This window comes from Sciurus vulgaris (genome assembly GCF_902686455.1).
Source record: "Sciurus vulgaris genome assembly, chromosome: 15".
In the NCBI taxonomy this organism is placed as follows: Eukaryota; Metazoa; Chordata; class Mammalia; order Rodentia; family Sciuridae; genus Sciurus; species Sciurus vulgaris.
The window spans coordinates 26,052,850-26,068,371 of record NC_136476.1 but is presented as its reverse complement, the minus strand read 5'-3'; the positions used below and the strand labels follow the sequence as shown (position 1 = coordinate 26,068,371).

The 15,522-nt window shown below is 35.0% G+C and overlaps 1 protein-coding gene across 5 annotated transcripts in view; it reads right to left on the bottom strand.

The window, feature by feature from the left end:
- KDM4C (lysine demethylase 4C) overlaps positions 1–15,522 on the bottom strand; it is a 381,526-nt gene that overhangs the window by 134,631 nt on the left and 231,373 nt on the right. For all 5 annotated transcript variants that reach the window (XM_079113015.1, XM_079113014.1, XM_079113016.1 and 2 more), the window contains 3 exons: positions 5,707–5,888; positions 3,709–3,922; positions 1,508–1,584 (listed from right to left, as the gene is read on the bottom strand). In XM_079113015.1, the coding sequence (XP_078969141.1) occupies positions 1,508–1,584; positions 3,709–3,922; positions 5,707–5,888 (473 nt within the window). The remainder of the gene's footprint in view (positions 1–1,507; positions 1,585–3,708; positions 3,923–5,706; positions 5,889–15,522) is intronic.

The window sequence follows — 15,522 nt, the reverse complement described above, 5'->3', positions numbered from 1 at the left end:
AGGCCTGACTCTGCCTCTGCCATGCAAAGGACAATGGTACCTTTGACAACAGGACTGATCAGAGTTTGAGCAGAGGAGCAGGGCAATAACTGTGGATGCAACAGAGAACTCTTAATGCCTTGGTGAACTGGATGAGAAGGCCTCTACTTCCTATATTTATTTCTAATTTGTCAAGATGAATGAGAGAACATCACTAAACTGACTCTACAAGATTTTAATTCTGCTCATACAATGAAATAGTACCCGCGCAGTAAAAAGAACTGGATGTATTGAAAAGAACTCAATATATTTATCCACTCCTGCCTATAACTAAGAATCCCTGGCAGTTTGAAGATGCTCTATATTCACTTAAATTCTGTTATCCTAATTGATCACGTGAAAGGAAACACCAAACTGTTTTCTAGACCTACTAATGTAGAATTTTCTTAAAAGGGAGATATTGCCTCTGACATTAAGTAAATCATATTATTTGAACATAAAAGAGTGTCCATATATTTCTCCTCTTTCTCTCACTACCCAAAGTGAATGTCAACAAAAATTCAGAAAGATATAGCCCTCAGATGCATTCAATTTGCAGTCACCATATGTCTCCTTCTATACTATAAACAATCATGACATAAATTTTCATCATTCAAGGCATGTTCCTCATATTGTCCTTCAGGTTTTTAACTTTGGTAGCAAGAAAATTTAATGGTTTATCATGTAGTGATCACTAAAGAATAAAGCAAATGCTATTGAAAACATCAAGCTCATTTCCTGCCCTGAGATAATCAGGGAGGGAGATAGTGTGATCTGGCAGGTCATCAACGTTTGAAAATGTTCTTATTCCTCTTGAAAAAGAAAACAACTTTTTAAGAAAAATTAAGGTAGAACATACTTAAATGGCAAAATGTATGATATAATACATCAGTGGAATGGAGATTAAACATTAGACCTCAGTTTCAACAAGGATTTTAGGGAAAACTATTAAGACCAAGAGGAAATGTGTCCCAAAATGGAGGATCATTTGTTGTTAAACATTTTATTTAAAGTTCATAGCAATGCCTAGAATAGAGCAGATTTCTAAAATTTGCTAAGGATGAAAGTATTAAGGATGAGTAAGTGGGACAAAGACCTTGGGCTACCAGAAAATTGGAAATGAGCATGGTTTCTTCAGGCATCACTATGTATCTCCACCTTGACTATTACTTAGGATAATTATTCTCAAATGATTGCATCTGTACAGGAAAATGAAATAAAATTTTAAATTTCTGAGGCCTTGAAAATGTAAATGTAGATTTTATAAACTGGTCATTCCTACAATTTGTGAAGCAGAAGAGTACTACAAAGAAATTTACCTAATGTATCTACAATGAGACAATTTGGAGAAGGAAGACAAGAAAAACATTAAAGTGTAGAATTACACACAAAAGCATTTATGCAATCTTATCTTTCTGCTACAACTGAATGTATCCACAGTTGATGGGATAATTGGAGAGGTAAAGCAGTACTAAAATAAGCTACTTACAGCTGTCCATGCATTTCTTTTGCACCGGGCACACAGCCATCCAGCACAGATCTCATGAGAAGGAACACCATAACAGCCTAGGAAATAATAGCATGGATCCATTCATTAGGTCTCATGCATCTTTACAACATTATGTATCTCAATACTGAAATAAATAAAACCAGGTCATCTGCTTACTTGCATGGCTTAAAACAAAATATAAACCAAGCCTGTCTGAAAGATACTTTTGGTTCTCCTGCTTCATAATTAATAAGACATCAACCCTAGAAAACTTGGGAGTGTGAGTCTTAAATGTTAACTAATGCTCATAATATTATCACAGAGATAATTCTTGAACAGAAAATAGTATTTCTAAGCTGTCAAGTCTGGTCTTTCACACATGCATAAACATTTCCAAGAACATGCAATCCATTAAGCAAAGTTTCTCAAAATATTAACATAAACAAACAACAAATTTTGACGTACTATTTTTAAAATTCATGTAATTTAAAATTACACTTCAAAAATTACACCTAATTATCTTTCATTTCAGTGACAGAGCAAAAGCTATACAATCTAATTAGTGATGAAGTGATGTCCTCAATTCAACTTGTCGAATGGGTCAATGCCTGTCCCAAAATAACTATGAAGATGATTAAAGGTACAAATATATAACAATTATATATGGCACCAAGAAACATGTTGCCCAAAAAAGTGGCACATGCCTGTAATCCCAACAATCAGGGGTGCTGAGGCAGGAGGATTGCAAGTTCAATGCCAGCCTCAACAACTTAGTGAGACTCCACCTCAAAATAAAAAATGAAAAGAACTGAGGATATAGCTCAGTAGAAAAGTACCTCTGAGTTCAAACCCCAGAACCCCCCCCCCCAAAAAAAACCCCACTTAAGTTACTGAAATAAGAGGGGTTTGAAATTTTTAAATGGGTAGTTTTAGCATTAAATTTCAGTAACATTTCAGATGGGAACAGAAAATAACAGAAGTATAACTACCCAAAGTAACACCTATCCCAGTTAACTGAGTCCATAAAACACTAAGTTCAAGTACACATTTATGAAATAACATGAATTGTATAACTGGTACACTCACAAATAAAGGTTAAATTCCTATATTTTGTGTCCTGGTGCTTTGTCTCTCAATCATACATACTAACATATGGTGAAACTCTGTGTGCACGCATGAAGTGAGTTATTAACTAGTATCAATATAAGAAGATGTCTATTATTTTATTTCAAGCAGATGACATTCAAATCTCTTCAGGAAGTATATGGTTATCTAATTAATTAATAAACTTGTAAGGAGGTAATTTCAACTCTAAGCTAAAACTATTATTGCCTTGGGGTAAATATGAATGAAGATAACTTCATTATGAACCACTTAAATACATTGAGAGAGACAAACCATATGTAAATTGTTAATAGAATGAGATTGAGTAAAATCTGGAATAATAAAATTTTTAAAAGAGTTGTATATAATGAATTTCTTTTATATAATCTATAGGATTTACATGGCAGACCAGTGTTTTTTAAATATGTTTACCACTTCTTCATTTCTATTAAAAAAAAAAAGACAAATTACATGGGTGTGCTACCAAACCTGGTTATTCTGCAACTTCTTATGAGTCTAAAATAAAATGTTTAAAAAATCAAAAAAAAAAAAAAAAGAAAATTTGAGACAGTCTAATCATCTCATTTGGGAGAAAAAACTATGGTAATGACTGTTCTCCCCTGGAAGGCAGTAGAGATTTCCTAATGCTTGTAAAGAATAAAATTTGAACTCAATAAAATAATAACTCTAAGAATCACAAAAGGAAGATTGATTTCTCCTTAAAAAGTCACAAAGAGAAATACTCAGTAATCAACATAAGATGTTCACATTAAGTTTATCGTAAGGTAAGCAAAACTCAAGCACCTGAAAGATGCTTCATGATAATACCTCACCTGAACACCAAATAAACAACAAGAACAAAAGCAGTCCTTCTCACCACTGGTACTGCATAAGGAAGACTGGGGGGAAAATGGTGATTATACACACTCATATTCACTCATACTTTCACTACAAGAAATGTGAGGAAAAAATGATCCGAGCATCAAGAATGCCAATAGTTCAATGCAATAGATTTCACAGGTTCCAAATAGGTGAGCAATAAGAATTATGTGAAGTATGGACAAGTGAATGACTGGATGGATTATAAATGTATTTACTTGCATGAACTCGTACGCAGCATTTAGCACAGGAAATCAGAAGGCTTGTTCCATCCTCTTCAAGGAAGGCATTGGGTGGAGAATATTCTATATTTTCTTCACTATAAATAAAACACATCTCTGGAATGAGGGGCTTAGTCTTTCCTCCTGATGTAACCACCTCATCTAATTTTGTCTCCCATCTAGAATCATTTTCTTCATTGCTGCTATCTGGCTGAAAAACACAATATTCCCAAGTTAAGTGAAAAAGATGGAAAAGAGTTCATAATTCAGTCTTATCATTACAATTCACTAATACCTGTTCTACCATTGGCTTTCAAGTTTTGTTACTTCTGTTGTTCTCCTTAACCCAACTATTACCTTTGTAGCAATGGTTCTTCTCAGACTCCCATCAAGAAATTTATCTGTGCCTGTAATCCCAGCATCTTGGGAAGCTGAGACAGGAGAATAGAGAGTTCAAAGACAACCTGAGCAAAAGCAAGGCGCTAAGCAACTTAGTGAGACCCTGTCTCTAAATAAAATACAAATTAGGGCTGGGGATGTGGCTCAGTGGGTTGAGTGCCTCTGAATTTAATCCCCGGTACCCTACCTGACCCCCCTCCCAAAAAAAGAAATTAATCTGTAAGAACAAGAGAATATTTTGAATATCTGCTCATAAATGAAATTGATAAGCTACTAAAACTGTGTTGTTCCAGAAAGAGTTCATGCAAAGCACTGATTCTTCTTAAGAATTTTTTTTATCTCTTTATTTCCAATAGGTAAACACATGGGTTGATTTAATGAAAATATTACCTGGTTAGCCATTTAAATATTATTTTCAAACACTCAATTTTAAACTGAGCAACAGAACTGAGAGAAGCTTCTAAGGCATTTGCCTTACCACAAGAGCAAGAGACATTATTGGTATATATGACCAAGGAAAGATAATGTGGCAAAGACAATTGTCATCTCTCATCAAAATATATAAAAATATTAAGTATTTATTTAAAATTATAACTAATGAATTGCTTTATTATCTCCAAAGATCTCATATAAATAAATTTCCCAAATTTTATCATTTTAACTAGAATTTTTTTGATTACTGGGAATTATTTAGGTAGACTGGGATGTCAAAATTTAAGTATCAATAAAAGATAAAATACAGTAATTTAATGAGTGAAAGAAAAAAAAGATGTTTATCACTCACCAGTGCCATATTCAAAGACATAGTTAAGTAAACTATTCTATTTATATAGGTCTTAAACTGTGAAATACCACACATTTTCTTGTTCTGAAATATCTGCACAAGTATATTCTCACATGGGACTCTAAGAGATGTGATTTTGAATTAAACATCTTTGATTCTATGAGTGAAAACATAACCCAAAACACAGTGTTCATATCAATATATTTCAAATTATACCTTAAAATAGACCAAGTAATTCCACCCATACTGGATTCCTAACAGCATTTCTTCTGTTAGTACTAAAGACTGTGAATTCCATGAGCTGAGAGGCTCTCAGTATAATATGCATGGAAAATGATAAAAGCAACATCAAGCACAGCTGCCTGATGTGTGTGAACTAGACAATTTAGTTTGTATTAAGTCTGAGGTGAAGAGAGACGTTTAAAATTTGGGGCCAGAGCAAACAAATACATTGAGAGTAACATTTTCAAACATAAAACAGAGACCAGGACTAAGTTCTCTCTTTGCATGGTTCTATTTTTCAGTTTTAAGTTTGGTGTTCCCTGATAAAAACAATAGAAACATTGATATTGCTCTTTCCCTGAGATAAACAAGATACTCAAAAAAGATATAGTAATATCATAAAAAAGGGTTCCCAGGCTGCATGTATAAATCATTGTCATTCTATGAAGATCAATAGTTAAGAAGTATTACTATCTTATTTCTGATGCATACTTACCTCCAATGATGCACAGGTGACCTCATGGGTACACAGTCATACAGAAAGTGGAGCAATGAAAGGACAGGTTGACAATCACACCACCCCCAATTACCTTGTAGTATGGCATGAGCAGAGTGCAGATGGCACAGTGTGGCTCCATTTTTGCCACAGCTGCATTGTATTCTTGTTCAGCTACAAAGTTAGGGGACTTTGTCTGCCAAAGGTGAATGAGAGGCTTTGCCCAAGACTCTGTTTCTTCCACTTCCTCCTCAACAGATGGAACTTCAGTCAACTCTTAGGAGACACAATATAAAAATACAATGAGTTTCCAAGGAAAAACAATTGCACTAGTTATAAAAGAAGAACACTGATGTCACAATGCCAGAAACCAAGCCTATATGGTCTATCAATACATTCTGAGATATAAAACAGAATAAAAGGAGTTTAAAGCCTAAGTCAGACAACCAACCTCCCTTTTCCATAATCCCCATACTTACAAGGAGAGTAAAATACCCTCTTTTCAATGTCACTACTTCAGTATTTCTATTGCTACCACAACACTGCCCATGGTAAAATAAGTTTATATACATAAGATTATCTTCCACTATCTCTCGCCCCACACAAAAATCAACTCAAACTGGATCAAAGACTTAAGCACTAGAACAGAGACCCTGTACCTAATAGAAGAAAAAGTAGGACCCAAATCTTCATCATGTTGGCTTAGGAACTGACTTCCTTAACAAGACTCCTAAAGCTCAAGAAGTAAAATTAAGAATCAATAAATGGGATAGATTCAAACAAAAAGCTTCTTCTCAGCAAAGGAAACAATCAATAACATGAAGAGAGATCCTACAGAATGGAAAAATACCTATACCACACACATCTCAAATAGAGCACTATTCTCCAGGAGATATAAAGGAACTCAAAAAACTTAACACCAAAAAATTAACCCAATCAATAAATGGGCTAAGGAACTGAACAGACACTTCACAAAAGAAGAAATACAATCAATCATCAAACATATGAAAAAATGTTCAACATCTCTTGCAATTAAAGAAATGTAAATCAAAACTACTCTAAGATTTCATCTCACTCCAGTCAGAATGGTAATTATCAAGAATACAAGCAACAATAAATATTGGTGAGGGTGTGGGACTGCAAATTGGTGCAATCACTATGGAAATCAGTATAGAGATTCCTCAGAAAACTTGCAATGGAACCACAATTTGACCCACTTATCCCACTCCTTGGCTTATACCCAAAGGACTAAAAATCAGTATACTACAGTGACGCAGCCACATCGATAGTTATAGCAGCTCAATTCATAGCTAAACTATGGAATCAACCTAGATGCCCTTCAACAGATGAATGGAAAAAGAAAATGTGGTACATACATACAATGGAATATTACTCAGCTTTGAAGAAGGATGAAATTATGGCATATGCAGGTAAATGGATTGGACTAGAGAATATCATACTAAGTAAAATAAACTAATACCAAAAAACAAAAGTCCGAATGTTTTCTCTGATAAGTGGATGCTGATACATACCAGGGGTTGGGTAGGGAATAACAAAGGAGCTCTGGATTGTGCAAACGGAAGTGGAGTGGGGGTGGGGGGAAGGAAAGGGCAGTAAGATGAGGCAGACATTATTACCCTATACATGTGTATGAAAAGAATAAAATAAATTTTTAAAAAGATTATCTTCCAATTAGCAGGATACTCTAATCCCATGAAAACTTATTAATATACTTATTTTCTCACCTCACATAAAAATTTTTTCAATTGGACTTCAGTGAAGTCACTTGGAGTTCAAGAATCCACGACATTTACAGAGCACTAATAATACGCCAAGCAATGTACTGGCATTATATGGATATAAAAAATGATCCCTATGTCAGATCTTCTCATTTGTTCTGTATGATGCTCCAAGAGGGTTGAATTTATTAAGCATGCAAATATGTTACTAGAAAGAAGTAAGAATCAACTCCACAAATAGTAATCTGGAATCTTACAGAGCATTGGAAGGACTGCATGCTGGAAAAAAATTCCTCTTGCCCATAGCAGAGGATAGTGTATCTCAGATCAAGTGGCATGCCTGGTGCTTAATATTCTTCACTAGTAGATCTCACACTCTTTTTAAAAAAATACTGCACAGTGATGTCCTTGGTTATCCAAATCTCTGGTGAACCACTGTGTTTCAGCCCTTGCCATGTTGACTTAACTAATCTAGGAAAAAAAGTCAAAATAGATTTACAAAGATAGAAAAAAGGGAAAGATTGAATGAGGCTAAAATTAAAGATGTCAAATTCCAATGGAAGAAAAAAGGAATGATCCTATTTCAGTGGCGGTGGCAGCAGCAGCAGCATCACCGCTGTTATTACGATGGGAAACACCTGGTGTACAGCCAGGAGCAGACTGTTTGAAAACAAAAGGTTAAAATCCTTTGCCAATATTTAAGATGAAGTAATCTGACTTTAAATATACATTCCTTCCACCTCAGTTGCCCTATATTTCACAACAGAAGATACATTGAGAAGATTAAGAGCTGACAAATGAAAGATTGGAAAGTTAATGAGAAATTTTAAATAGCAGTAAGTCCTTACTCATAGGCTAATATCTCTTACAAATACTTAATATGGCTACTACTGATTGGCTTACAAATAAATTTACTGCACCACTTGCCTTTTTCAAAAACAATGAAAAACATGAGACAAATTTCTTATCTCCAGTCTTAAGTTATTATAAGGAATTCCCAAAATATTTTGAAGAACACAGGAAATACTTTTTAATTCCTTAAGTCCAAAGACAGTGAAAAACAGACAAAGGGAAGAACAACCCCTGACAACAGACAGAGCCAGGAAGTAAAATGGTGCCACAGAGTAGGTAGGTGTGGGCAGAGCTATACTGGCCCCTTTGATTTAAACTCACGGCAAGGTTTGGGTAGGATGGCCTGATAGAATTAAAAAGCTCTCCTCAAACTTTCTCAACACTGACCTGCAGAGAGCCCTGCTCTATACCTATCCTAGACCAAAGGTGAAGTAGTGTAAGGCCCAAAGAGCATTTCTCTCCACCATCATAATATAATCCTATAATTCAAAAGCATCAGAGCAGCAGAACTGTGCATCACCAAGCACGGGGACCTGCCAGAGACCCAGCACTGAATGCAAAAGTTTATCAAGGTTTAGGAGAACTAAGAACATGTTACCAAGCACAGAATTCCTTTCATTCATAATTTTACTCTCAATAGGACAGAAAGGACCAACTATCATTACTTTGAAAAAATATTCTTTTGAGTGAGTCTTCTTGTCCACATACAAAATGAGTCAATGTAGAATGAATAAGTTTTAGAATCTGGAGAGGAGGTGGTTACAGGAATGACTTGGTTTAAAAAAAAAGAAAAAAAGATACATAACATCAGTTCTCAAAGAATGATCTGCAGACTTCAGGTGATGTAATACACCATTTATACCATCAGTGCAGCCAAAACCAGTTGCACAATAACACAAACATGTTATTGGTCTATGTCACACTGTTGACATTTGTAATGGTGATATAAAAGCAGTGGAGGGTAAAATTATTGGTGCCTTAGTTTAAATCAAGGCAGCAAAGTATTATATTCTTGACTACTTCATATTTGCAGAAGGAAAAAAAAAAAAAAAAGAGGGGAGGAGTTTCATGTAACAATGTTCTTGATTTTCAAAGTGCCAGTTTTATTAAATCTGTGACTAAAATGTATATATACATAAAGTATTTCTGCACACTGAAGCTCAGCAATTGTCTGAGGAAAAGTTCTTCTGTTATTACCTTGACCTGTCTTTTATCATGGAGCAGCATTTTTACCCGAAAGAAAAGAATAAACGAGGGGTTCTTCAGACTTGAGTGTCTAACATAGAATTTCATGAAAATGATGGGGGAAAGTCGGTCTTCTTAAGAAAAATAACTGATCTATTTAAAAATGATAAAATTTCAACTTCTATCTCACAATTAAAATGTTGGAAAAGTGTATCCATTAGTTTAAGTGTAACTCAAAGCAGTTTTTGATGGGACTTGATGATAGTGATGACATATAATTTTTAAATATCATATAATGAGATTTGTCAATATCTAAAATGATCTGTATAATCAGATCTGGTTTAGTAATGCATAATGCTAAAAAAAATTACATATGCAGCTGAGTGTGGTGGTGTATGCCTATAATCCCAGCAACTTGGGAGGGTGATCAAGAACTTCAAGCCCAAGCAACTTAGTGAGATCCTATCTCAGGATGGAAGGAAGGGTAAGAGGGAGGGAAGTAAGTAAAAGGCACAGTAAAGTACCCCTGGATTTGTTCACAGTGTCACCTAAAATTTTTTATATAAATGAATTAATTGTAAAATATTCTATGCCCATTGTCCTTTTTCTTTCTTCTTCAGTGAGCCTCTCAGTTCAGGTGGAAACTTAGATCCTGACATTGTTATAAAACATTGAAAAAACCCTGTAGCTGGTACTATGCAATAAAGCAAAGCATGAGCCCCAAAACTAAGCAGTTCCTTATGTCTTCATAAGCACTTCTGAATTTACACAAGCAGATTATAATACAGTTCCAGGCTCTACATTGTTGGAACTTCATGCCAAATAAGGAAGCCTAAGCAATGGCTTGTGCAGCTATCCTGTGAAACAGGGTCAGTCTCAAAAGTAATACTACTACGTGGGTGCACTAGAAAACAGATACCATCGTGAGCAAATATACTAAAGTGACTGCTTAAAATATAACTGCCATGATACCAGCAAAAATCTTCAATATCTGTCTGAAATTACTAAATCACTACATCACTAAAACAGAATAGATTGTTTTATTTTATAAAAGAACATACCAAAAGTTCAAACACCAAGTCCCTGGGTAAGTTCTGCAAAACTCATCCAGAAAATTACTTACAATGTATGCTCTAAATACTAATCTTTTCAAATAAAAATAGAGACAGAAATAGTCAGAATCAGTCTAGAAAGACATTCAGTTAACTCTGATGTATAAACATTTCCAAGAAAAGTTTTTTATGGCTTCAGAGAAAGAAAAATGTCTTCAGTTCTCGTCACTAAAAAGCCACACACAATCAAGTGAAACTGCTATTTCATAGTACAATTAAAAATATTCTTCCCAGGCGTGGTGGTACATGCCTATAATCCCAGCAGCTCAGGAGGCTGAGGCAGGGGGATCACAAGTTCAAAGCCAGCCTCAGCAATTTAGCAAGGCCCTTAGCAAGGTCTCTAAATTTAAAAAGTTTTTTTTTTTAAATATTTTTTGTTGTATATGGGCACAATACCTTTATTTTATTTTTATGTTGTACTGTGAATCAAACCCAGTGCTTCACACACGTTAGGCGAGTGCTCTACCATTGAGTTAAAAAGTATTTCTAAAAGGACTGGGGATGTGGCTCAGTAGTATCAATCTATGATATCACAAAAAAATTTAAAAATTTAAAAAATCCAGGACACAAATCTGTATATACAGGATGATGCCAATTCGATAAAACATACATTAAAAGGAATAAAGGGGGGTTATAAGTTATTATAATTATAAAAATATCCAAGTTTAAAAACTTAAGTCAAAATAACAGGTGGGAAATGAATGCCAGGGGGCGGGGGCTTTCCTTAGGAACAGACTGAGGTGAGATTCATTCGCTAAGTAGTCTCTATGAAAAAATTCTGCTAAGTGTCAGCAGGCTTTTTCTAAAGAATACATTTGGGCTATCTGTGGAAGGACTACAGCCAGGGCATGATGATGGAATTCGGCAGATTGAAAAGCCACTGACTCTATTACAGGGTTTCCCCTTGCCAGTCTCCATGATGACTGTGCTGCTTGGGATTACGTTCCAATTATGTCTTTTGCTGGAATAGCACCATTCTCTGCTATGAAAAGGACGGTAGCCTCTGTAATGTTTCAGGTACTTGAGCAAAATCTCAGTCCTGGGAGGTATATGGTTTCAAACATCCTGGAAGTAATAGTGGGTGAGGAGGAGAAAGAAGATGAGAGCAGCAATGAGTTACTCAAAAAAGCTAAGATACAAACTGGAATTTTATTATTCTTATACTGTATACAAACTATATTTCAGTCACTTTTTTAGTTGGTGAATTAGAAAAGTTTATAAAGGTATGTTCAGAAGTACAAAAGAAAAAAAAAATAACAGGGGTTCAGGTATGAGGGAAAAAAATTAAATTTTCCATTACAATTCTGTGACGTGCTGGGTTTAATAATGGGTAATAGAGAAACTGCTGTTTTTGGCCTAAGACACTTAAGAAACTAAAATGGAAAACAGAGTTGTCTTGTTTGGTCAGCTTTTTCACTGCTGGACCTAAAAGACCCAACCAGAACAACTGTAAAGGAGGAAAGGTTTATTTGAGTGCTCACAGTTTCAGAGGTCTTAGTCCACAGAAGGATGGCTCCATTCCTCAGGGCTCAAGGTGAGACTGAACATTATGCTGGAAGAGTGTGGCAGAGGGAAGCAGCTTACATGGTGATTAGGAAGCAGAAAGAGACTCTACTCTCCAGATACAAAATATATACCCCAGTAGTCATGCCCCAATTCCCACCTCCTCCAGCCACACCCTACCACTTCAGTTACCACTCAGTTAAACCCTATCAGGGGATTAAATCACTGATTGGGTTAAGACTCTTATAACACAATCATTTCTCCTCTGAACACGTGAGCTTTCGGGGGACACCTCACATTCAAACCATAATCTTGTCTGCTCTTATTGTTTGCTTGGTCCTGCTGCCAGGGATTGAAGCCAGGGCCTTATGCAAATCAGGCACTCCACCACTAAGCATCAATCTGAGAGCTGTTAGTTCTTTCTTTATGTTTCTCCTCTCCATAACACAGAGGTCAAAACATTTAAGGATACATTCCAACTATCTCAATATATGCTTTAAAAAACAGATATTCCAAGAGATGCATCTTTAAATTCCTATTACACAAAAATGCCTTAATAATTATGCTATATCTAAGGTTTTGGTTCCATCAGGAAAATTTGGCATTACTGGTGTTGCTTGAATTTTTTAAAGAATCTTAGTTCATATTTCAAATAGATACATTATTAAAACACACATAAGCAAAAACAAGGACTACTGGGAAGTTGATCTACTCTATCAACAAAGATGTCTTGCTGTTATTAGATCTTCATATATGTTCATTTCAGCCACTTTTTCAGTACTCTGGCTATTTTTGGGACTTGTTAGTGTGATAAAGCAGAAAGAGTGCCAATTCTGGAATTGAACACACATCAATTAAAGTCTGTTACCGGTCACTGCCATCCTTGTGATCTTGGGCAAGTGAATTATTGATTATGCACTTCAGGTTCCTTGTCAGTAAAAATCCTCTATCTTAAAGAATTTTAAGTAACATTGACTAATAAAGTATACAAAAGGAAGGGGGAACAGTATGGTTGATTATCACACCATGGTAGGGACAAGCAGGAGAAGAAAACTCCTCAAAGCAAACTGTCTTATCTTTGGAAAACAAGTTGACCACATAGCACCAAAAGGAACTTATTCAGAGCATCAATTCAAAGATGGGTTCAAGGGTGAGCATATGAATCTTGTAACATTTCAGGAAATATAACAGATGAAAGAAATAAGAACTTGAAACAAACAGTCCCTTGCTTTCAAAGAGTTCAAAACAAATCTCATAGGAGAAATTTCCAGTTCTTAAGCTACTTTACTAATAGCATAAAAAATGGCAAAACAAGATCTCCAAACAGTGAGCTATTAATATGACATAAGTGACCAGAAAAGAAAGCTCCTTAAGCTGAAAAAAAAAAATTGACTTCTGGCCATCCCTGTAAAGAACAGTGTGATCTTAGACCCTGCAGTCCAGGAACTATCAGAGGTAACACCTGGCAGATCACCCAAAACAGCTGCTAAGGAGTACAATTCGAACAGAGCAGTCATGATGCCAACTACTAGGGAAACTATCTAAGAGAACATAAACATGAAGAGGAGAAGGGTGGAAACCTTCACTCTCTCCGTGCACATCAAAATCTAAAATGTGTCCTTTCAAGTCTACTTCATGCCAGATTCACTCCCTTCCTTGACATGTTCATACTCACTGTTCTTCTCCAAGAAGATTCTTAAAGATTCTTGGCTAAATCACTTGAAGGATTTATAAAATTTACCTCTCAAGAGAAAATGTTAACAATGCTACAGAAATATTTGTGCAATACTGAAACATGTTCAGATATCTTCGTCAACCTTTCATTTTTGTTGCTATTTTTTAAAATAACAAAAATCTCAGCACTTTTTCATCTTGAAAACAGTTTTCTAAAATGAAGATGACATACACTAAATCAATGAAAGAGAATATATGCAATGCAGGATTAAGAGGTTCATTTCCCTAAACTTGGGAAACTAAGCTAAAAGAATTCAGAATACATAGATATAAAATGATAAACCATCCACTGGCTGGGAGTACTGACATGATTAAAAAACAAAAACAAAAACAAAAAAAAAAACCCTCCTAAATGTAATAAGTACCTCCCTAAAATACATGACCCTATTGCCCAAGCACCAGTCTACAGGAAACTGCCACCCAGGACTATGCAAAACAAAGAAAATAAAGACCACAACATAGTCATAAAAATAACATTTTAAGTATACGTGAACTTTTCCAAACTTCATTCTCCATCTTCAGAGCTAGAGTTGCAAGCAAAATACAGGGGAAGGGTTGATTAAAACACAAAACAATGTATTTCTAAATATGGGATAACTTAGTGACTAGTAGAGTTAAGACATTTATGTCTTTGGGGAAAGAGAATCAGGTACAAGTTTAAGAAACAAAAAGTAATACATTTAAGTGAGTTTGTGAAATTGTAATTTTTATAGAGGAAAAAAATTATCAAACACTGGCAGTTTCATGCATTTCAATCTAATTTAATCATTAAAAAAGCTAAAGGCCAAATGTTTTCCCTGTTAGTGGATGGTGATATATAATATAGGGCAGGGGGTGGGGGTTAAAGAAGAATGGAGAAGCTTTAAATTATGTAGAGGGAAATGAGAGAGAGGGGGCATGAAAAATGGTGTAATGAGACAGATATCATTACCCTATGTACATGTATGATTACATGAATGGTATGAATCTACATCATTCTACATTCTGCACATAGAAACAAAATGATGTACCCCATCTGTGTACAATGAATCAAAATGCAGTCTGTAAAAAATAAATAAATGAAATGAACAATGCAATTATAGTATCAAAAAGGGATCCTCAGATGTTTTTCACAAGACTATAAGAGTAACAAGATATGCATGAAGACAAAAGAATCAAAGTCACAACTATTTTCCAATGCTTTTAGTATATTTAGACACCTGATCATAGACTTCATGCCAACCACAACTGAGAAAAGTTTCAGGGACAGACATGAAAAGCACAGAAAGCAACCACATAGCACAAACTAACAAGTTACCATTTTTGTCTCTAATTAATCAAAACCTAAATAAATGAACAAGGTGTTTTTAACTTTTAGTTCCCAATACTATAGTTAGAGTCTATGCCACTGGGGCTTCCAATGGAATTTAGTGACAGAAAAATCAAGCTAAACCAAGAACACCCAACTATTATTACAAACCTGACTGCTAGATAAAATATCCATTCAGTCTGAGTGACAACAAAATCTAAGGTATAATATCCACATAATGCAGGAAAATATTGGCTGTGACCTATCAATAAACATCCCAAGTCAATCTACTTAGTAATCTGCTGATTTGCTGTTTTTTTGCTTAGAAACATAACCATGGTTATGAAAGTATAATATTACCTCAAGCTAATAAAAATTGATAGAACAAAGACAAGAGATCATTATGTAAAAATTAATAACATTTGGAACATGACATGCAACAGTTATCATGAAACAGTATTTGTTTTCCAAAAACTAGCAGAGAAAAGAACTTTTTA